Raw genomic sequence first — 22351 nt, forward strand, 5'->3', positions numbered from 1 at the left:
TCCTTGACACAAAACTAGCAGATAGAAAACACTCTGGAATTAGCTACTGCCAAACATACCCATGCTTGTTGCATGCTGCTTATACTGGTGTCACACTGAGGGGAAGCCTCACATAAACTCCATGAGGCCAGGGATGTTTTCACTGCTATATCCTCAGTGTGTAGAACAATGTCTGAACTGAGGCAACTCGATAGACATTTGTTGAACAAATGAATGAATTTCTTCACCTCCTTTCTCTGGAATTCCTCATAGCCTCTTATCTCTTCCCCTCCTATATTTAACCCACATTTTCCAAATCTCTAAACTCTTCTCCCAGATCTTTAGTCCTTCCCCTTCTTCTTTCAGCAGAACCATGTTTAAAACAAACAAAAACATTTTTACTGGGTATATGTGTATTTCTAGTTAGCTGAGAAATGGAAACACAGAACACTCTTAGAAATAAATGAAAAGAGAAAACATATGGTAAATGCAGAGTACATTCAATTCTTATCAAATGCAGACAGATACATACTGAAATCATGGCAGCTGTGTTTATTTCATAATTTAGGCATTTGAAAAAAAAGTGCCATGTGTTTATTTTAATGTCACTTGATGTCAAGTTTAAAACATGAGTTTGTCTACATGTTTTACCTCTTTTCCTAGAGAATCTTTTAATATTTAAATATAACCTATATCCCTAATTCCCAGCCATCATCACATATCAATCTGGGTGGACGTGAGGGGTGAGGGGGTGGAAATCCCTCATAAACTGTGTGTTGACAGAATGCTCTAAAATATATTCTAACTAATAAAGTTGGAAAATAAATTTGGCAGCAACAATCTAAGCTTTGTTGTATTTCATAAAAAGATCTACATTTAAAGGAAATAAAAACATCACATGTGCAGTAGCACACAGAGTTGCTATGGTAACAGACTACATTTTTTATATTTACTCTTCAATTGTAGTACCTATGAGCTATTACAACCAAATAATGTCAACATCCATTTCCTCCTGATCATATAGAGGTCTCTGGAATAAGTTGTACTTACAGTTCAAGGAATCCTCATTTTTTTAACCAATCTTCTTCTGTCTTTTCTAGAAATCATAATTAAAATACATATAATAATGATTAATATTTGCCATTGGTATTAGGTTTGCACCATCATTTAACTCACATAGGCACACTCCCCAAATGAGAAAAAAACATAATAAACATAAATGTCAGTTTAAACATTTAAAGTATTGCTGTGTGCGTGTGTGTGTGTGTGTGTGTGTGTGTGTGTGTGTGTGTGTGTTTGTATGTTTAGGTAGGAAAAAGGTCTCCATGGGAATGAGGAGAAATATGTAGAAAAATGTACTTGGTTTTACTACCTGAGCACACAAACAAATCTACTTTTCCCACAGCTGTGTTTATATGAACAGTTAAGAAATACCTACTATCCTGAACTATATAATTCTATGTTTCACTAAACCTTGATTTTACTATTTATTTCAAAATGTACCTCTGGCGTTGCCTTTGGGCACATTTAAGTCACTATCAACTAATGTAAACAGAATACCAGCCACCCTCTCCTCATTACATTACACAGAGTACTGGCTTTTCCAGAGTTTCTGTTACCTTTCTAACCTTCCCAACCAGTCCTCCTCCAGCTACCTGGAGAATTAACAGCCTGTCAGAACCATCATGGACCACCAGAACATACCAATAATGAGGTGCTTCCAAGTCAAGTAAATATGAATCTAATTTGTAGCTGTTACTTTATTATAACAAGATAAGATTGAGGGCTGGACAGGAGAAAAAGATGTAAAGAAGAATAAATGACTCTCCTAAAACGGGGACCTCAGTCACCCACAGTTGGCCCTTATACCAGCCTACACTACAACAAAGTTAGGGAATTAAATGCAACTTTCTCTTTGGGACTAACTGAAAGAAACATACATAGATTATCCACCCATCCACATACATTCTTTCTCTAATTTAATACAATGGATGTAGCTCTTCATGTTACATTTGATGGAACAGGTTTTCTTTTTTTTTTTTTTTTTAAGAAACTAGTTAGAGGGCATTATGCTAAGTGAAATAAGTCAGACAGAGAAAGACAAACATTATATGATATTGCATATGTGAAATCTAAAAAATATAACAAACTAGTGAATAAAACAAAAAAGAAGCAGACTCAGATATAGGGAACAAACTAGTGATTATGGGAGGCGGGGGTAATATAGGGGTGGGTAAGTGGGAGGTACAAACTATTGGGTATAAGCTAGGCTTAAGAATGTATTGTACAGGGCTTCCCTGGTGGCGCAGTGGTTGAGAATCTGCCTGCCAATGCAGGGGACACGGGTTCGAGCCCTGGTCTGGGAAGATCCCACATGCCACGGAGCAACTGGGCCCGTGAGCCACAACTACTGAGCCTGCGCGTCTGGGGCCTGTGCTCCGCAACAAGAGAGGCCGTGATAGTGAGAGGCCCGCGCACCGCGATGAAGAGTGGCCCCCACTTGCCACAACTAGAGAAAGCCCTCACACAGAAACGAAGACCCAACACAGCCAAAAATAAATTAAAAAAAAAAAAAAAAAAAAAAAGAATGTATTGTACAACACAGGGAATATAGCCAATATTTTGTAATAACTGTAAATGGAAAGTAACCTTTAAAAATTGTATTAAAAATTTTAAAATCAATTAAAAAAAGAAACCAGTTAGAGAAGGTCTGCTTTGAAAGCCATAAAAATATACCTCTACTGACTTCTTCCACTGCAAACAGATCATCTTCAGTGTCTTCCAGTCAAGAGGAACCACACAGTCGTCGGGCAACAAAGATTCTGCGAAAAAAAAAAAAGAGAACAAATTTCATCTCTAATGTCACACATATTTTTACCCTAAATATGAAGATATGCAAACATGATATCTAGACCACCATAATGATAAAAGCCTGGTTTTTAAGATATTTCAGTGATAGCTAAAGCAGGAGTTAGTCTGTCTCAGATCTCTATTAGTAAACACTATCCAGACTCAATAAAAATGCTTATGTATATATATAAAGTGATATGTATCATAGTTCATATTCTCATGTAAGTACAAATATATACACATCAGTAGCTTCAAGTGGTACTGTCACAGGGCATAAAACTTAGGTAGACATCCTTTCCTGTGACATGTATAAAACACTGCAAGTACAGCAAGTTTAGTTTTCTTACGAATTGCTCCTTCCACATAAGAGTGTCTGGGGGAAAAAATCCTCACAATTATGATGCTCATAAGCAAGTCCAAACATTGATTTATACCTATCAGCCATACCAAACCACAGAAAATATTTTTCCTATACTCGCATATCCCTAGCAACATGGGTAGTTCGGTTTCTTCAGGCCTATGTATGACTCTACTATATAATCCCACTGTGTCTGCAGAGCTCCTAATACTAGAATTCATTTGAGTTCCCTGTCTTATTTACAAGGTCATAGATACACCAGAGCTTTGCATGTCCAACCTAGGTAAACAAATTAGTTTACAGCCTCCACTTCCAGTTTTCTCCTTTCCTTTTTTAAGCATACACCATTTCCAAATGTAAAATTCTTTCCCTCTGTTTTTCTTTTAAGTCATATTTGTATAAGCACTGCTTATAATTCACTTCCATTTGGAGCCATCCCAGGCAAAACCATAACCCCATATTCTCTTCAACAATCCCTTTAGCACAGCTAACCTCACTCATAAAATATTCATAAGCTTCTCATTTATATTTTCTCTGTGCAATAATTTTGTTTTGTGTTAGTCTTGTCTCCCCATTTAGAAGGTAAGCTACTTGATGAATGAGGTCTATTTCCTCTAAAAAGCTTTCCAAAGCTTAATTAATGGATGCTGGATCATTATTGTTGATTATGATAGTATTGTGCATTCAAGGGAGGAGGTTTAGAATCTTTTCCCACTAGTGCTTTCATGCTTTCTGGTGCCATCTAAGGCAGTGATTGTTAATATTTTGGGGTCATGGACGTCCCTGAGAAGCTGTTAAAATCTATGGACTTTCTCCCAGAAAAATGGCACAAAATGCCACAAAGAATTTTGCATATGACTTCAGAATATGGACTTTGGACTAAGATTCCTGACTTAAAATGACTTCCATTACCTTTTTAAATTCTCCAAAGCAAATGCAGTTTAATTTTTAAAATTGGTATGTTTCTTTGGTGCATCTAGGAGGATAGAAAATTGCAGCAAACAGTTACGATGTGATTATTCACAAAGTTTGCAAAAATGATAAACATGATGCCAGAACAGGTTGATAGTTGTAACTCCTCTGACTCTGAGACTTAGCTAATCTTGGGTCTGAGCTGAGTGGACCAAGTTTGTCCAGAACAGCAGAAGTTTAGGAGCAAAGTAAAAAACATTGGAAATCAAGCTGTTAGAGAACCCCAGGCTCCCTGGTAAGTACAGAAGAAAAAGAGTATCAGGAAGATACAGGATGCAGGGACTGGAGCTTTACTTCTTGGCTCTTACAGCTTCTGTCCCCAAGGAAGGGGAAACATGCAATTGCATGAAATCATTAACACGTGCAATTGACTTACAGATAAGGAAAAGTTGGGATATGTGCCTCATTTCCTCTTTGAGATATTTAGCATCTTGCATAGGCATACTATTTAGCAGAAATTTACTTAGAATTTTACTTACAGTATTAAAAAAATCATATTTTCACTTTTTTTAATTCACAGGTAGATTTTTCACTTCCAAAAACAACAATCTTAAGAGCCCAAAGGAACTTCTCAAGGCAACCAGTTAGACTCCTTACTAACCTTCTTTTCAGTACCCTTCTCAGACAGTTCTTAAAAATTAAATTCAACTGATTTCAGATATTTTTTTCATCACTTAATCTTCACTGTCCCCCTTTTACTATTATCAAATCTATGAGCTATAATGTGAATGAGAAAGGAAAGGGCCAAGCGCCAAACAAGGGAAATGTAGAAAGCAGAAAGATTTTTCTTAAAGAAAGCAGTCCATCTCTATTTGTTACATAATCACTGTTTGCCTGTCTCATTCTTCATTCTTCCCACTGTCTGTTGAAACTGAGAGTCCAAATATTCAACATGCTCAAAGACATTTCAGACGACTGGCTGTGGAGGTGGGGGGGTGGGGCATGACTCCACCGAGCACCGTTTGCTATGTGTCCTCCACTTCCACCACTGAAAAGTATCGCAACATCAATTAACTGCATGAAATCACTAAAATGAGGTAGAAACACCGCAAAAATTACTCGCATATGTTAAATTGGACTTTTAATTTGTAGCAAATAAACTCAATTTACCCACTGGAACTCCAGGAGATCCAAAAAGCTTTACTAGTTGAAAGGCAAACTCTTGTGATAACGGTAGCTTAAGGGAATCAAAGTAGTCAGTGCTTGTTAAATCTTGGTTATCCTCTGTTTGTGAGAACTGTAATGGTTTAGGTTCTTCCCATGTCTCTAGCTTTTCACCAAAACTTTCATTTAAAAAGTGAAGATCAGAAGTGACCCTAAAAGAGTACAAAGTATCAGGTGGGCTACTTAAAATTTCTGAAGACGTGAACCTTACATCATTTAGTTTATCATCTACTCTCCTCTGAGAGTTGAAAGTCAAAAATGGTTTCTTGCTTGTAAAAGATATCTTCCAAAAGCTAGATGTATATTGTAGCATAAGAGAAGGAATAGGGCTTTTGTAAAAATACACAGAGTGCCTTAGTCTATTAAATAGCAGGTAATGAGAATAAAATTGTCCACCAACATTTAGAAGAGAATCTTTGACAATGTCAAAGTAAAACCATGATGGATGATGATTGAAGGTCATAATGTTTTGCTTATTCTCTTCTTCATTATTTATTTCTGAAATTACATCTTTTTCTTCTTCCAAAATAATTTTTATTCCATGGCTTTCTGTTAACAATTCACATTTCCCCATTTCTTTTACAGTGATATGACTCTGTCCCAGTAAGTTAAAGTTTGGTGCCAAACTGAAAATCCTTTTCTGCCTCCTTTTTTTATTCTTTGTTGAGTGTAAGGCATTCTTTAGGCTATCCAGTTTAAGGAAGTGGCTTCCAAAGATATTTGTCTCTGTTTCTATGATTGAAACTATATTCTCAGTTGGAGGTGACAAATCTTCATTTTCTATCGATAGCTTCTCTTCTATCAATGTTTCAGGACTGTTTCCTGGTCCTGATGCTCCTTCAGAAGGAGAGATCAATTTAATCAATTGTCCCCTGTTGTCAGGATGAGCCAGTTTTTGCCATCTATCTCTCTTTGGTCTCTGTTCACAGATAAACTTATTAGGTCCCTCAGGCCAGCTACCAAAATAGGGCTGTCTATCAGAGCCCAACTGTAATTCTTCATCAGAGAAATCATTTGAGAAAAAAGCCCAGTAACTGTTTTTAGATGTATTTACTCCTTGTTCCTTTCTTAAAACTTTATCTGAAGTTCTGGATCCATATTGATGGTATAGACTTGTTTCATTCAGGAGACTCTTATCTACCATCTCTTTCTTCTGCATATATGAGCATGGGGTTTCAACAAATCGGTCTTGGATGTGTAATGCCATGATATCCCTACTTTCAATATACTTTTCTACCTTTGTGCCAGGGCAGTCATCACTTGCTACATAGGAGAGATTTTGAGTCACTGTTGAACAAGAAACAGAGCTTTCATTTGGCATCAATGACAAACTTAGAAACAAGTCATCATCTTCCTTGGGGAGGAAATTCTTTGGTGTATTGTCCAACTCAACTACAGACATAACATGTGGCAAACTGTTTTCAGAATTTATGTTTTCCTGTTTCTCATCTTTATGGACATTCACAAAATCTCCTACTTCATTTCTCAGACCACCAGTTAAGGAACACTCTGATTCTCTTTTGGTCTCTTCTAAGTCTTCCTCTTCACTCTGAGATGGGTCCTGATCTTCCAGTGTAAGATAACTTAAGGTTTCAAATGAGTTTTCCTCCATGATTTTACTATGACTGTTCTGCTTTTTTTTTCTTTTTCTGTTTCTCTTCTTGGCTTTGCTGAGCCTGTGCCCAGTTTTCTTCAAATCTCTTTCTCTGAAATATAAAAGAATTAAGAAATTCATAACTTAATTACTTATATAACATTATAAACTAAAACATTATACTCAACGTGCAGATATACAAATCATTAGTACAAGAGACTCTATAGTGTGTGTCCACTTTGTACTATATTTTAAAAATCACCTTCGAAAGAGATATACTTTAATCCTCTAAATGATTGGGTTGGCCAAAAAGTTTGTTTTCAGGTTTTCCATAACACAGAAAAACCCAAACGAACTTTTTGGCCAACCCGATAAAAGTGAATACACTTTGAGAAAGTTACAACTCATTTTCACATACTCATTTCATAAACCAATAACTTTATGAAAGCCTAATATTTTCCTTAAGATACTTTATATATATATATATATATATATATATATATATATATATATATATACACTACCAATAAACAACTTGGTTATCCCAACATCTTGAATTTTGAAAAGTGAAAAGTGAAAAGTGACGGGTATAGTGTAAATGGCACCGCTTTAATGGCTCAAATAGCTAGATTTTCTCTAGACGTGAAAACTTTGGCAATTAAGTTGCTCCATCAAACTGTAAAGAACAGTTGATAATGAGCAGCCAAGTTCAGTATTGGGATGACATGCTTCTAACTGCCTAGTGAGCAGTGGTTCTACACCAGAGGCTCCACCACTACTTTGTGGGGTGTGTGGAAATGTGTGAAGGCATTTCTGGTGGTCTCAATGACTGGAAATGTGTTACTGGCACTTGGTGCTGAGGCCAGGGGTGTTAACCATCCTGCAATGCCAGGAACAATTCCACAGTGAAAAGTTATCCCACCCAAATGAGCAATAATGCTCTCATCAAGCACACTAAAAGTTCACAGTGCCCCTTAATTGAAGGCAATCTTTGATCCTGAGAAAAAAAGGAGGATTTAGGAAATTTTCTAGTTTAGGATATAAAGGTTTAGTTATCTTCTCTTCCAAAATGTATAGATGGAAACATAGTAAAATGTAGTAGAGGAAGGACAATACATACAGCTGAGGAAAAAAATCCAGTGTAGAGGAATAGGAAAATAAACACTTAAACAAACAAACACCAAAGCAGCGAGAGATAACGAGGAAAAGAGAAGTTGGTCAATTGGCTGGGCGTTGGACAAAAGAACTTATTAAAACTGCCCCAGCCTCTGGCCTGGTTTATTCCATCCCATGCTGCTGGGCAATTTTCAATAGTCAGGACCCCTGAATACCTTGTTCTTTGTCAACTAATTGCTGCTGCCCTTGTTTATATATTCCTGGATGTTGGTTTAGAAAGAACATTAAGGTTGTAAATCAACTACACTTCAATTAAAAATTAAACTTTAAAAATTTTTTAAAAAGAACATTAAGGAACAGTAAATTACTGAGAAGCAGTTAAGATGGTATCTATAAAAAGGATATCGAGTAAAGAATGTCAACTTTGGCAGTAACTCTCCTTCATGGTCAGTTCTATCTGACTCCAATGAAAGGTCTAGTTGAAGTCTAAGGTGCAGTCACAGTTATAAAATGCATACTGCAAACTAGTCTGTCATCCTAAAAACAAACTCCACTGTCTTCGCCCAAACATGAGGAAAAGAATGAGTTGAATTTGTTGTTGCTTTATTTATTGGCCTAAATGGTAAAATACTAAGGACTTAAGGCTCACTCCAGGACTGGTTACTCTGTGGAGTTGAATGCACTTAATGTGCAGCCACTGTCCCTTTAAACACCTCTCTAGTGCACAAGGAAGGAGAACTCTAATCTATGGAAATGGGGTTCCTAGATATGGTTCATCACAAAAGTGTTTATAGCTCCTTATACCACCAGGAATTATAAGGTTCACAATGCTACTTTGAAAATTGGCTTTAAAAAAAAAACTATTTAGTGCACACTCACTATATGTTAAGATTATTTAATTGCTTTACATGTACTAACTTACCTAATCTTCACAATAACCATATGTGGTAAGGCAAATGCTAGTTTTACCCCCAACTCAAAAAGGCAACTGAAACAAAGAGAAGCTGAAGAATCTTCCCAACTACAGCCACAATATAAAGCAGCATGTAGGTTCTTCAAAAAATTAAAAATAGAACCACCATATCATCTCGCAATTCCACTTCTGGGGATATATGCAAAGGAACTAAAAACACTAACTCAAAAAGATATCTGTACCTCATGTTCACAGAAGCATTATTTGCAATAGCCAAAACATGGAAACAAGTGCCCATCATGGATGAATGGATAAAGAAGTTGTGGTATATATATACAATGGACTATTATTCAGCCATATAAAATGAGGAAATTCTACCATTTGTGACAACATGGATGAAACTTTAAGGCATTATGGTAAGTGAAATCAGTCAGACAGAGAAAGCCAAATACTGTATGATCTCACTTATATTTGGAATCTAAAACAAAATGAACAAAAAAACTCATAGAAAAAGAGATTTTATTTGTGGTTACCAGAGGCGGGGGTCAGGGTAAGGGAGAATTGGAGGAATGTGGTCAAAAGGTACAAACTTACAGTTATTAGATAAATAAGTATTAGGGATTTAGCGTATAACACGATGACTATAGTTAACACTGTTGTATGATATTTAGGAAAGTTGTTAAGAGAGTAGATCCTAGGAGTTCTTACCACTGGAGAAAAATTTTTTTCTTTTATTTTTATTGTATCTATATGAATTGATAGATGTTAACTAAACCTATTGTGGTAATCATTTCACAATGTATGTAAATGAAACCATCATAGTGTATAGCTTAAATTTACACGGTGATATATGTCAATTATTTCTCAATAAAACTGGAAAAAAAAAAAAGAAAAAAGAAGAATTTGCCCAGGGTCACATGGCTACTGGCAGGATTCAGACCAAGGCTGACTGGCTTTAGATTCTATACTCTTTAACCATTATACAAAATTGCCTCTCAACTAAAAAGGAGAATTTTACACTTCCCTTCTCTCTTTCTCTTCCTCCTCTCATCTTCAAATTCTCACATGTGCATAAACACAGAGATGTTTATGCTGGCAAGAGTTGAGTCCTTTTGAGGGAAGCAGCTCTTGGGCCCTGACTCCTACTATGACTACCCTAACAGTGTCTTGAGATTTTTTCTTGTTCTCTCTCTCTCTCGTTATGAAAGCAAACAAGGAACAACACCAGAAAGTTAGAGAAGGTAGTGTGGAGCAGGACTCATCTCCCTAATCGAACTTTATGTCAAGGTTTTATATGAGCAATGGGAAGATCAGGGTAGGTGGCCTATAACTTAGGCCGATGGACACAAGGGGCTCCTCCCGGAGTTAACTCATTTGTCAAGGGGTAGAGGTAATGAAGAGTGATCACATTCTGGATATATTTTGAAGGAAAGACAAGCAGGAATTGAAAACAAATTGGTCAGAGTATGAGAAAAAGATAATAATCAAGCATGAGTGCAAAGATTTTGGCCTGAACAATCGGAGGGATGAAGTAGCCGTTTGCTGATACACAGAAGCCTGTACAAGGTAGGGGTTTGGAGAGAGCGTTGCTAAATCAATTACCTCAAAGTTCAGCTCAGAGTCTTAACCAATAAATTAATCTGTCCCTATAGCAGAATTTAGAAAGTAGAAAAGATGAGGGCCTCTCTAATACTCCTCAAGGGTTCCTATGTTTTTTAAATGGATTACAATCTGATAGCTACTTTGAGAAAAGACCTGCCAATGATGAAAACTCATGATGCCTGCACAGAATTTAACATGGATCATGAAAGAATGAGGTGGCTTAAAAAATAAACTATTAGAATCTAGGAGATCAGGCAATTTATTAAGGCAGTTTGCTAAAAGAGTTCATCAAAGGAGTCTTAAGGCTTGGAATTTCAATTAAAAATACAATACAATGCCAAGAAGTATGAAAATCTGAAGACTAACTTTATAAGGAAGTGTGTCAGAGACTTGTTCTAGTTCTGCACCATGGAAGCTCTATATAGTGACCACACTTGTTCTAGTACTTGGAACACGACTTCTGGAAAGAAAAAAACAAAGCAATAACAGGGACTTGTGTAGCACCTGGGAGATAAGAGAAGTGATGGTGGCGATAACTTCTGTGAGAATGTATACATTGGATGTGCCTCATCAGTAGATGTATTTATGTATTTATAAAGTGTGAAAGGCTCATCAAACCTATGTCTCACTCATGCTGATTCACTTAGGGATGAATGGCACCATTAAAAGAGAAGAAGCATCACTAAATGTAAGTTAGTCATGGAGAAGAAATCAGAAGAGATGGACGCATGGGCTGTAGCTTTAGAAAAGAAAGGAAGAAATAAGGAAAGAACGAATGGTAACATGTCTCTGATTAATAAGATTTTGCTTTTTAGATAATGGCTTAGAATCCAAGTTCCTGGGTTTGGATGGAGTGTACTTTTTAAGAATTATAAAGATAGTGTTCACTAAGAGACAAGCTAACCTGACCAAGTGAATTGTGACCTGAAGACAAAGGTGAGAGAACATCCAGATAAAGCCAAAATTGACTGCTATGGAGAAAGAGAAAAAAAAAAAAAAAAATATATATATATATATATATAGTTATTGCTTAATGTTCTTCATCAGGAAAATAATTAAGGGAGCCAGAAACGTTATTTCTTATTGCAGAGGCCTATACACTAATTCATGAAGCATGGGCAATACATGAAGTAAAACTCAATTAAAATACACAGATTATAAAAGAGAGGTCTCACAGCTTTATGGAATGACTGTGGTTGAAATAATCCAGGCCTAGGTCCTCTTGGTTCAGTAATAAGCTAGTAGTGGGATCTTGGGCAAATCAGGTCTCCCTTCTGAAATAGAGATAACATTACCTCTTTGCAGAGTTGTAAAGATTAATATAGATGCCCTTAAATGACCTCTACCTAACCGATGACAAATTCTTTCCATCGCCTCTGTAGAACAGAATAACTAATGCCAATGACATACAAAATGCTTGCAGCTAGATGGCTGTTCTCTAGTACAACCACACCTTTCTGCTCCCATTATTTAGGGCTGCATATTTACAAGCAGTCAGGTGAGTTTACTCCCAAGTCTGTTTATACTTATTATAATGGTACTATAATTATATAGTTTGATTAAACATTATGTCAATCAGTAGAATATGAGTACAAGAAAGTTTCTATAAAAATTAAATTGAAGTAAGTGACTCAATAAAGATAAAGTACTGAAAGATTGTTATCAAATTAGGTTTAGTCAGGATAACCATAAAGTTTACTTAAAAGTCATAAAAACCTATAAGATTTCTTTGGGTTCTCCCTCCAATTTTCATCAACAGAAACTAGAAATTCCTTAAACCTACACAGTATGGTCAATTAATCTACGACAAAAGAGGCAAGGATATACAATGGAGAAAAACAACAGTCTCTTCAATAAGTGGTGCTGGGAAAACCAGACAGCCACATGTAAAAGAATGAAATTAGAACACTCTCTAACACCACATACAAAAATAAATTCCAAATGGATTAAAGACCTAAATGTAAGGCTGGAAACCGTAAAATTCCTAAAGGAAAACATAGGCAGAACACTCTTTGACATAAATTGTAGCAATATGTTTTTGGATCTGTCTCCTAAAGCAAAGGAAATAAAAGCAAAAAGAAACAAATGGGACCTAATTAAACTTAAAAGCTTTTGCTCAGCAAAGGAAACTGTCGACAAAGCCAAAAGATAACCTACTGAATGGGAGAAAATATTTGCAAATGATATGACTGATAAGGGGTTAATATCCAACTTATATAAGCAGCTCATACAACTCAATATCAAAAGAAAAAAAAAAAACCCAAACAACTCGATTTAAAAATGGGCAGAAGAACTGAATAGACATTTTTTCAAAGAGAACATGCAGATGGCCAACAGGCACCTGAAAAGATGCTCAACATTGCTAATCATCAGGGAAATGCAAATCAAAACCACAATGATATATCACCTCACACCTGTCAGAATGGCTACCATCAAAAAGAACACAAATAACCAACGCTGGAAAGAATGTGGAAAAAAGGGAACTCCGGTACACTGTTGGTGGGAATGCAAATCGGTGCAGCCACCATGGAAAACAGTATGGAGGTTTCCCAAAAAACTAAAACTAGAACTACCACATTATCCAGCAATTCCACTCCTGGGTATATATCCAAAAAAAACAAAAACTCTAATTTGAAAAGATACATGCACCCCAATGTTTGTGGCAGCATTATTTACAATTGCCAAGATATGGAAGCAGTCTAAATGTCCATCAACAGACGAATGGATAAAGAAAATGTGCCATACACACACACACACACACAAAATGGAATACTACTCAGCCATTAAAAAAAATGAAATTTTGCCATTTGTAGCAACATGGATGGATTTGGAGGGTATTATGCTAAGTGAAATAAGTCAGACAAACACTGTATGATATCACTTATATGTGGAATCTAAAAAACAAAACAAACTAGTGAATATAACAAAAAGAAGCAGACTCAAGATACAGAGAACCAACTAAAGGTTACCAGTAGGGAGAGGGAAGGGGGAGTGGCAATATAGGAGTAGGGGATTAAGAGGTACAAACTATTGTGTACAAAAAAAGCTACAAGCATATATTGTAAAAAAAGAAAAAGAAACTAGAAATTCTTGAAAATGCATTACAGGTGTGATTTAGACATGCAAAAGGATAAACTCTATGAAACAGAATCATACATAAAGATTGGTGAATGAATGTATATATAAGCGTGAATTTTATGTATAAAACGTTTAAAGTATTTGTCATTTCTTAATGATTCCTCATTTTCATCAACTTCTTCCAATGAACTAACCTGCCGCCTGTCCCAATCATGTGATAAAAGGACTTTTATTGTAACTAAAGCACCTAGCACAATGCCTGGTACATGGTGGATGTTTCATAAATGTAACTGTTATTTTTCCTATATGTTAACAACAACAAAAATAACCTCATATGTATATCACTGAGACTCCCAGGATGCAATTCAAGCTTAGAATGTGGCAATGGCTAGTATGACTTATGCAAAAAGAGCAGCTGAATAGAAGAGCTGAAAAATTCTCAAAACATGATTTACTTAATATAATTGCAGATGATTAGAAGTAGAGAAATACTTTCTTTAAAATCGGTCATATAGAGACAAACTGACAAATCCACCATCTTTATTAGAGATTAAAACACTTTTCTCAGTAATTGATAAAACGAGCTGATCCAAAAAAAAAAAAAAAAAAAAGAACAAGAATAGCGATGTTATAAAGAGCACAATTAATAGATATAATGAACAAATATGGAATACTATATCCAAAAACTGGAGAAAATACATTCTTTTGAAGCCCATATGGAATATTTACAGAAATTAACTAGATCATGAGGCTAGCCTCCACATATTTCAAAGAATTACTAATGTACACACCATATTCTCTGACCATATCTTAAAATAATACACACAACTTTTAGTTAACTAGGAACAGATGGGAACTTCTTTAATTAATACTAGTCACTATGAAGACAGAGAGCCAACAAGGACCTACTATATAGAACAAGGAAATCTACTCAATATTCTGTGATAACCTATATGAGAAAAGACTCTAAAAAGGAATGAATATATGTATATGTATACCTGACTCACTTTGCTGTACACCTGAAACTAACACAACATTGTAAATCAACTATACTCCAATGAAAATAAAAATAAAATAAAATAGATAACTAGGGGCTTCCCTGGTGGCGCAGTGGTTAAGAATCTGCCTGCCAATGCAGAGGACACGGGTTCGAGCCCTGGTCCGGGAAGATCCCACATGCCACGGAGTAACTAAGCCCGTGTGCCACAACTACTGAGCCTGCGCTCTAGAGCCCGCAAGCCACAACTACTGAGCCCGAGTGCCACAACTACTGAAGCCCGCACACCGAGAGCCCGTGCTCCACAACAAGAGAAGCTGCCGCAATGAGAAGCCTGCGTACCTTGGCAAAGAGTAGCCCCCACTCTCCACAACTAGAGAAAAAAGCCCGTGTGCAGCAACAAAGACCCAACGCAGCCAAAAATTAAAAAATTAAAAAAAGAAAAAAAGAAAAACAGAAAAAGATAACTAACAAGGACCTACTGTATAGCACATGGAACTCTGCTCATTATTCTGTAATAACCTAAATGGGAAAAGAATTTGGAAAAGAATAGATACATGTATATGTATAACTGAATCACTTTGCTGTACACCTGAAACTAACACAATACTGTTAATCAACTATACTCCAATATAAAATAAAAATTAAAAATACTAGTCACTATGATCCTATTGTAAACATCATTTCTAATGGAGAAATACAAGGATGCGTATTATTACCATTTCCATTCAACATTATATGAGAGATCCTAGGCAAAATAGTTAAACAAGTAAAATAATGAAGAGATTTACAAATTTAAAGAAACAAAACTTTTATCCTTGGAGATGACATAATTGTCTATACATAATTGCATAAACAACTTTAAAAATCCATAGCTAGGGCTTCCCTGATGGTGCAGTGGTTGAGAATCCACCTGCCGGTGCAGGGGACACAGGTTCAAGCCCTGGGCCGGGAGGATCCCACATGCTGCGGAGCAGCTGGGCCCGTGCGCCACAACTGCTGAGCCTGTGCTCTGGAGCCTGCGAGCCACGGCTGCTGAGGCCCGCAAGCCACAACTGCTGAAGCCAGCGCGCCTGGGGCCCATGCTCCGCAACGGGAGAGGCCACTGCAGTGAGAGGCCCGCGCACCGCAGCGGAGAGTGGCCCCCCACTTGCTGCAGGTAGAGAGGGCCTGTGCACAGCAACGAAGATCCAACGTGGCCAAAAATAAATAAATAAATAAATTCTATCCGACTGTTTAAAAATAAATAAATAAATATCAAAATCCATAGCTAAATTTATACCATTAATAAGAAATTTTTCAAGGTTGCAGGATACAAAATTAATATTAAAAAGTCAAATGCATGAGCGATGCCAGCAAAAATGATGGAGTTACAAATTCCAAGATCCTATCCTTCCACAAAAGCACTGAATAAACTGGCAAGGACTGTCAGAACCAAATTTATTGGAAATCTGGAAACAAATCGAGGACTTATAGCAACCAGGAAAAAGCTGAATCAAAGAAAAAAAATAGCTGAGACTCAGTAAGAGAGCTTTGTGGATGTTTTTTCACTTACTCTGGTCCCATCTACTGCCCTCCAGATCAGCAGAGATTCTGAAGACAACAGTCGGCATTCGCAGCACACGTCTCTAGTACCAGAAAAAGTAGAGCTGACCTTATTCTCAAAGAATTGTGGTTGTTTGTATTGACTTGTTTGGTGGCACCCTCAGCTCAAAGGACTTGCCTTTACTTTGGCTAACTCAGAACTCTCTTAGGAATGAGGTGGCTTCCCAGGAAGCATCTACTGAACACCTCTGAAGGCAAATGCACTAGTTGCTGCCACCAGGGGCAAGGAATAACAGTTGGTATAAACAAGAGATAAGCCAAAAAGCTTGAGAGGAAAGCCTGGGAAATGAGACACTTTAGGGAATAAGGGTTTTAAAAAGTTCTCAGAAATTCCTAGGAAATTGGAAGGTTATGTTCATGACCAGGGCTGGGTATATGCTCAGAAAAGACCTGAAAAGGCCCTAATCTCTCAACTCTGGCTGACCTCAGATTCTGTGCAAGCAGGAAGTGAAGACTAAGGCAGAGTTGTTAATGGTCTTAGTGTGGAAGGTGTGCCCAACACACACAGAGTCTATCAACAAAGATGGAGGGTTTTTCAACCTTGTTAAATCATCATCTGACCACTAAGCTTTCCCTGAAAGATATCAAGCCTTATTATAAAGCTTTAATTATTAAAACAGTGTGAAAGTGAATCAGGAACAGAGAAATGGACAAAGAGAACAGAAAAGAGATTAAGATTGAGGTAACTCATGTTCCTAGATATAAGACTTTCACAGCAAAAGTCATTACAACAATGTGGTATTAGAAGATGGATAAATAAATTTTAAAAATGGAATGAAATAGTTTCCAGAAATAGACCCATGTATATATAGAAATTTGATTTATGAAGAGAAGAAAATGCAGATAAGTGGAGAAAAGACTAATAAATGGTGCTGTTACAATAAGTTACCCATAGAAAAAATATTGAAATGGAGTTAATATATCACAGTATATGAAAATAAAACTTGAAAAGGATTAGAGTATTACACATGTAAAAAAAAAAAACCTATTGATAAAAATTTTAGAAGAAAACATTAAAAATATGTTTTAGGGCTTCCCTGGTGGTGCAGCGGTTGGGAGTCCGCCTGCCAATGCAGGGGACACGGGTTCAAGCCCTGGTCTGGGAGGATCCCACATGCCACGGAGCAACTGGGCCCGTGAGCCACAACGACTGAGCCTGCGCGTCTGGAGCCTGTGCTCCGCAACAAGAGAGGCCACGATAGTGAGAGGCCCGCGCACCGCGATGAAGACTGGCCCCCGCTCACCACAACTAGAGAAAGCCCTCGCACAGAAACGAAGACCCAACACAGCCAAAAATAAATAAAAAAAAAAAAAAAAAAAAAAGCTTAAAAAAAAATATGTTTTATTCCCATCCTTAGGAAAGGATTTCTCAAATAAGGTTTTTAAAAGACATTAATGGAGAAGACTGGTACATTTTTTTACATTAAAATTAAGAACTTTTGTGTGTCAAAAGACGCCAAAATAGGAGTGGATTCTGGGAAGCGGGCAGAGTAGGAAGCAACAGGAATCTGTCTCCTCACTAGATAACTACTGCACTGGCAGTATCAGTCTGATATAAATAAATATTTTGGAACTTTAGAGTCTACTGAAAGCTTTAAATTTCCAGGGTGAAACCTTGCAGAGTAAATTGTGATTAATTTCAGTCAATATCGGCTCTTAGTTCAGTACCAGCTGCCCACACCCACCTTCCCTGGCCCCATGGCAAGCAGCTGTGTTATGTGTTCCAGAAGCAGCTTGCATACTGTTTGCAGAAGCCAAGGTGAACAAAAAGGATCTTGTCCTCCAAATATAGGGGATTTGTGCCCTGATCACTAATTGCTGATTCTAAGCACAGAAGTGCAGACAAAGAAGAGGGTGGCCATTGTTGTTGCATGTGCCCCCATTGTTGCAAGCCACCTTCCCGCTGGCTGAAGTGACTTCCAGGAGAGTTAAAGGGCTGACACCCTCTTTTCCCCCTCCCTCATTTTCTTTCTCTCCCGTTTTTTTTTTTTTTTTTTTTTTTCTTTTTTGGGAGCCAGACATTAAAGACTAGCACATTCAAAAGCAACTGCATATAGGGAAATTAGAAAGTGACCACACATGTCCAGCGAAAAGTGCAGGCTCAGAAAAGACCTGAGAAGACCTTAAATTTACACCTTAGACTGATCTGAGACTAAAATAAAAAGTAAACACAAAAAGAAAGACAAAACAATAACAAAAACCAGCAAACTCTAGTAAAAGGGGAAAAAAATCTGATTTCCAGAGTTACCACATTATTAGATTCAAATGTACAGTTTTCAACAAAAACTCAGAAGGCATACAAAGAAACAGGAAGGTATGGTCAATTCAAAGGAAAAAAAAAAATGAACAGAGATCGTCCTAAGAAAGAACTAATGGCAGATCTACTAGACAGTCTTGAAAACAACTGTCTTAGAGATGCTCAAAGAATTAAAGTAAGATGTGGAAAATGCCAAGAAAATAATGTATGAACAAAATGGAAATAACAATAAAGAGATAGAAAACCTAAAAGAAACAAAAAATTACAAAGCTGAAAAGTAAGTTAACTGGAAGGAAAAATTCACTATAGGGATTCAAAGGTAGATTTCAGTAGGCAGATAAAAGAGCCAGCAAACATGAAGATAGGGCAGTATAAATTATCAAGTCTGAAAACAGAAAGAAAAAAGACTGAAGAAAAGTAAGCAGAACCTAAGGGATTTGTGGGGCACCATCAACCAGATCAACATGCATACTGTGGGAGTCCCATAAGAAGAGAAAGAAAGGGGCAGAGAGAATACTTGAATAATGGCAGAAAACTTCCCAAATTTGATGAAAAACATAAATATAAACATCTGAGAAGTTCAATGAACTCCAAGCAAGATGAACTCAAAGAGACCCACACAAAGACACATTACAGTCAAACTTTCAAAAGCCAAAAAAACAAAGAAAGAATCTGGAAGGAATCTATTGTACATGAAGCAACTTGTCATGTACAAGGAATCCTCAATAAGATAAGCAAATTTCTCATCAGAAATTTAACAAGCCAGAAGGCAGTGGGCTGATATATTCAAAGTGCTAAAAGAAAAAAAAAAAACTGTCAACCAAGAATCCTGTATTAGGTAAAACTATCCTTCAGACATCAGGGAGAAATTAAGACATTCCCAGATAAACAAAAGCAGAGTATCTTACCATTATACCTTCCCTGTGAGAAATACTCAAGGGAGTACAGTGAGGTGAAATGAAAGGATACTGGACAATAACTTGAGGCTATATGAAGAAATAAGGATCTCAATAAAGGTACCAAAAAATATGTGGGAGGGACTTCCCTGGTGGCACAGTGGTTAAGAATCCACCTGCCAATGCAGGGGACACAGGTTCGAGCCCTGGTCCGGGACGATCCCACATGCCGCGGAGCAACTAAGTCCATGCACCACAACTACTGAGCCTGCGCTCTAGAGCCCGCAAGCCACAACTACTGAGCCCACGCACCACAACTACTGAAGCCCGTGCACCTAGAGCCTGTGCTCCCCAACAAGAGAAGCCACCGCAAGGAGAAGTCCATGCACCACAACGAAGAGTAGTAGCCCGCGCTCGCTGCAACTAGAGAAAGCACGCACGCAGCAACGAAGACCCAACGCAGGCAAAAATAAATTAATTAATTTTAAAAATTTAAAAGTAAATAAATAAATACGTGGGTTATTATAAAAGCTAGTACACCTGTCATAATAGTGTGTAACTCTTTTTGTTTCCTACATAATTTAAGAGACAAATACATTTAAAAAATATTTGTTTGCAAGCTAGTGTTACTGTAAATATAGTTTGTAACTCTGAATTTTGTTTTCTACATAAGAAACTAATGCATTTAAAAGAATTATCTGTTTGCTTTCGGGCACACAGTCTATAAAGATATAATTCTGTGACATCAACATCCAGAAGGCGTGGGGACAGAGATATAAAGGAACAGAGTTCTTGTATGTTACTGAAGTTAAACTGGTGTAATTTCAAACTGCAGTGTTAAAACTTTTAAGGTTAAACGTAATCCACATGATAACCTCAAAGAAAATAGCTACAGAATATACACAAAAGGAAATGAGAAAGGAACTTAAACATTTCCCTACAAATAATCAACTAAACACAAAAGGAGACAGTAATACAGAAAATGAGAGACAAAAGCAGTAAGGCATATAGAAAACAAATATCAAACTACAGAAGTAAGTCCTTATCAATAATTACTTTAAATGTAGGGAATTCCCTGGTGGTCCAGTGGGTAAGACTCTGCACTCCCAATGCAGGAAGCCTGGGTTTGATCCCTGGTCAGGGAACTATATCCTGCATGCATGCCGCAACTAAGAGTCCTCATGCCACAACTAAGAGTTCACACGCCGCAACTAAGAAGCCCACACGCCACAACTTAAGCCCGCATGTGCAACTAAGAAGTCTGCATGCCACAACGAAGATCCCGCGTGCCGCAACTAAGACCCAGTGCAGCCAAAATAAATAAATAAATAATAAATAAATATTTTTTTAAAAAATGACCCACATCAAAAAAAATCTTAAAAAAAGAAAAAGTAAATGGATTAAACTCTTCAATCAAAAGACAGATATTGTCAGAATGGGAAAGACATATGACCCAACTATACTTTCTACAAGTGACTCACTTTAGCTTCAAAGACAGAAATAGATTGAAAATGAAAAGACAGAAAAAGACATTCCATGTACATAGTAACCAAAATAGAGTAGGGTTACCTATACTAATATCAGACAAAATAGACGTTAAATCAAAAAAAGTTACAAGAGAAAAAAGGACATTATATATTAATAAAAGGTTCAATGTAGCAGTAAGACATAACAAATATATAAACATGCACTTAATAACAAATATATAAACATGCACCTAATATCAGACCATCAAAGTATATGAAACAAAACCTGAATTGAAGAACTGAAGGGAGAAACAGTTCTATAAGTCTTGGAAACTTCATTACCCCACTCTCAGTAATGGATAGAATAACCTGACAGAGGATAAGTAAGGAAACAGGGGGCTTAAACAACACAATAAGACAACCAGATCTAACAGACATATACAGAATATTGTACCCAACAGTAACAGCACACACCTTCTTCTCAGGCACATATGGGACACTTTCCACAACAGACTACAAATTAAGACACAAATTAACACAAATTTGTGTTAGGTTACAAGCTAAGTATCAAAAGATTTAAAATGATAGATATCAGGACTTCCCTGGTGATGCAGTGGTTAAGAATCCACCTGCCAATGCAGGGGACACGGGTTCGAGCCCTGGTCCGGGAAGATCCCACATGCTGTGGAGCAACTAAGCCCGTGCACCACAACTACTGAACCTGCGCTCTAGAGCCCGTGAGCCACAACTACTGAGCCCACATGCCACAACTACTGAAGCCCGTGTGCCTAGAGCCCGTGCTCCGCAACAAGAGAAGTCACCGCAATGAGAAGCCTGCGCACCGCAACAAAGAGTAGCCCCCACTCATTGCAACTATAGAAAGCCCATGCGCAGCAACGGAGACCCAACACAGCCCAAAATAAATAAGTAAATAAATACCTTTATAAAATAAATAAATAAAAATTAACAAAAAAATGATAGATATCATACAAAGTGTCTTCTCCCACCACATAGGAAGAAATTAGAAATCATAAAAGAAGTAAAAATGGTAAATTCACATATTTGTGAAAATTAAATAACACACTTTTAAACAACTGATGGATCAAAAAAGAAATCACAAGGGAAATTAGAAAATACTTAAGATAAACAAAACCAAAACCACAACATACCAAAACGTATGGGACAAAGTGAAAGTAGTACGAAGGGGAAAATTTAAAGCTATAAAAGCTTACACTAAAAAAACAGAAAGACTTCAAATCAACAACTAAACTTTACAACTTTAGGAGTTATTAGAAAAAGGACAAACTAAACTAAAGTAGGAAGAAGGAAATAATAAAGATTAGAGCAGAGATAAACTAGAGAATAGAAAAATAGAGAAAATTAATGAAATCAAAAGTTCTTTATAAAAGATTAACAAGAGTGATAAATGTGGACTAAGATTAAAAAGAGAGAAGTCTCAAATTACTAAAATCAGAAATGAAAATGGGGACATTACCACCAATTC

At 36.9% G+C, this 22351-nt stretch overlaps 1 protein-coding gene across 3 annotated transcripts in view; it reads right to left on the reverse strand.

Moving 5' to 3' along the window:
* Positions 1-22351, reverse strand: part of N4BP2L2 (NEDD4 binding protein 2 like 2) — a 74779-nt gene that overhangs the window by 1413 nt on the left and 51015 nt on the right. For 2 of the 3 annotated variants that reach the window (XM_082366283.1, XM_082366282.1), the window contains 3 exons: positions 5270-7029; positions 2716-2801; positions 1030-1075 (listed from right to left, as the gene is read on the reverse strand). In XM_082366283.1, coding sequence (XP_082222409.1) covers positions 1052-1075; positions 2716-2801; positions 5270-7029 — 1870 coding nt within the window. In that variant the 3' untranslated portion in view covers positions 1030-1051. The remainder of the gene's footprint in view (positions 1-1029; positions 1076-2715; positions 2802-5269; positions 7030-22351) is intronic. The other variant, XR_014237270.1, reaches the window with a different exon arrangement.

Source organism: Balaenoptera borealis (assembly GCF_965194805.1).
Source record: "Balaenoptera borealis genome assembly, chromosome: 18".
NCBI classification, from domain to species: Eukaryota; Metazoa; Chordata; class Mammalia; order Artiodactyla; family Balaenopteridae; genus Balaenoptera; species Balaenoptera borealis.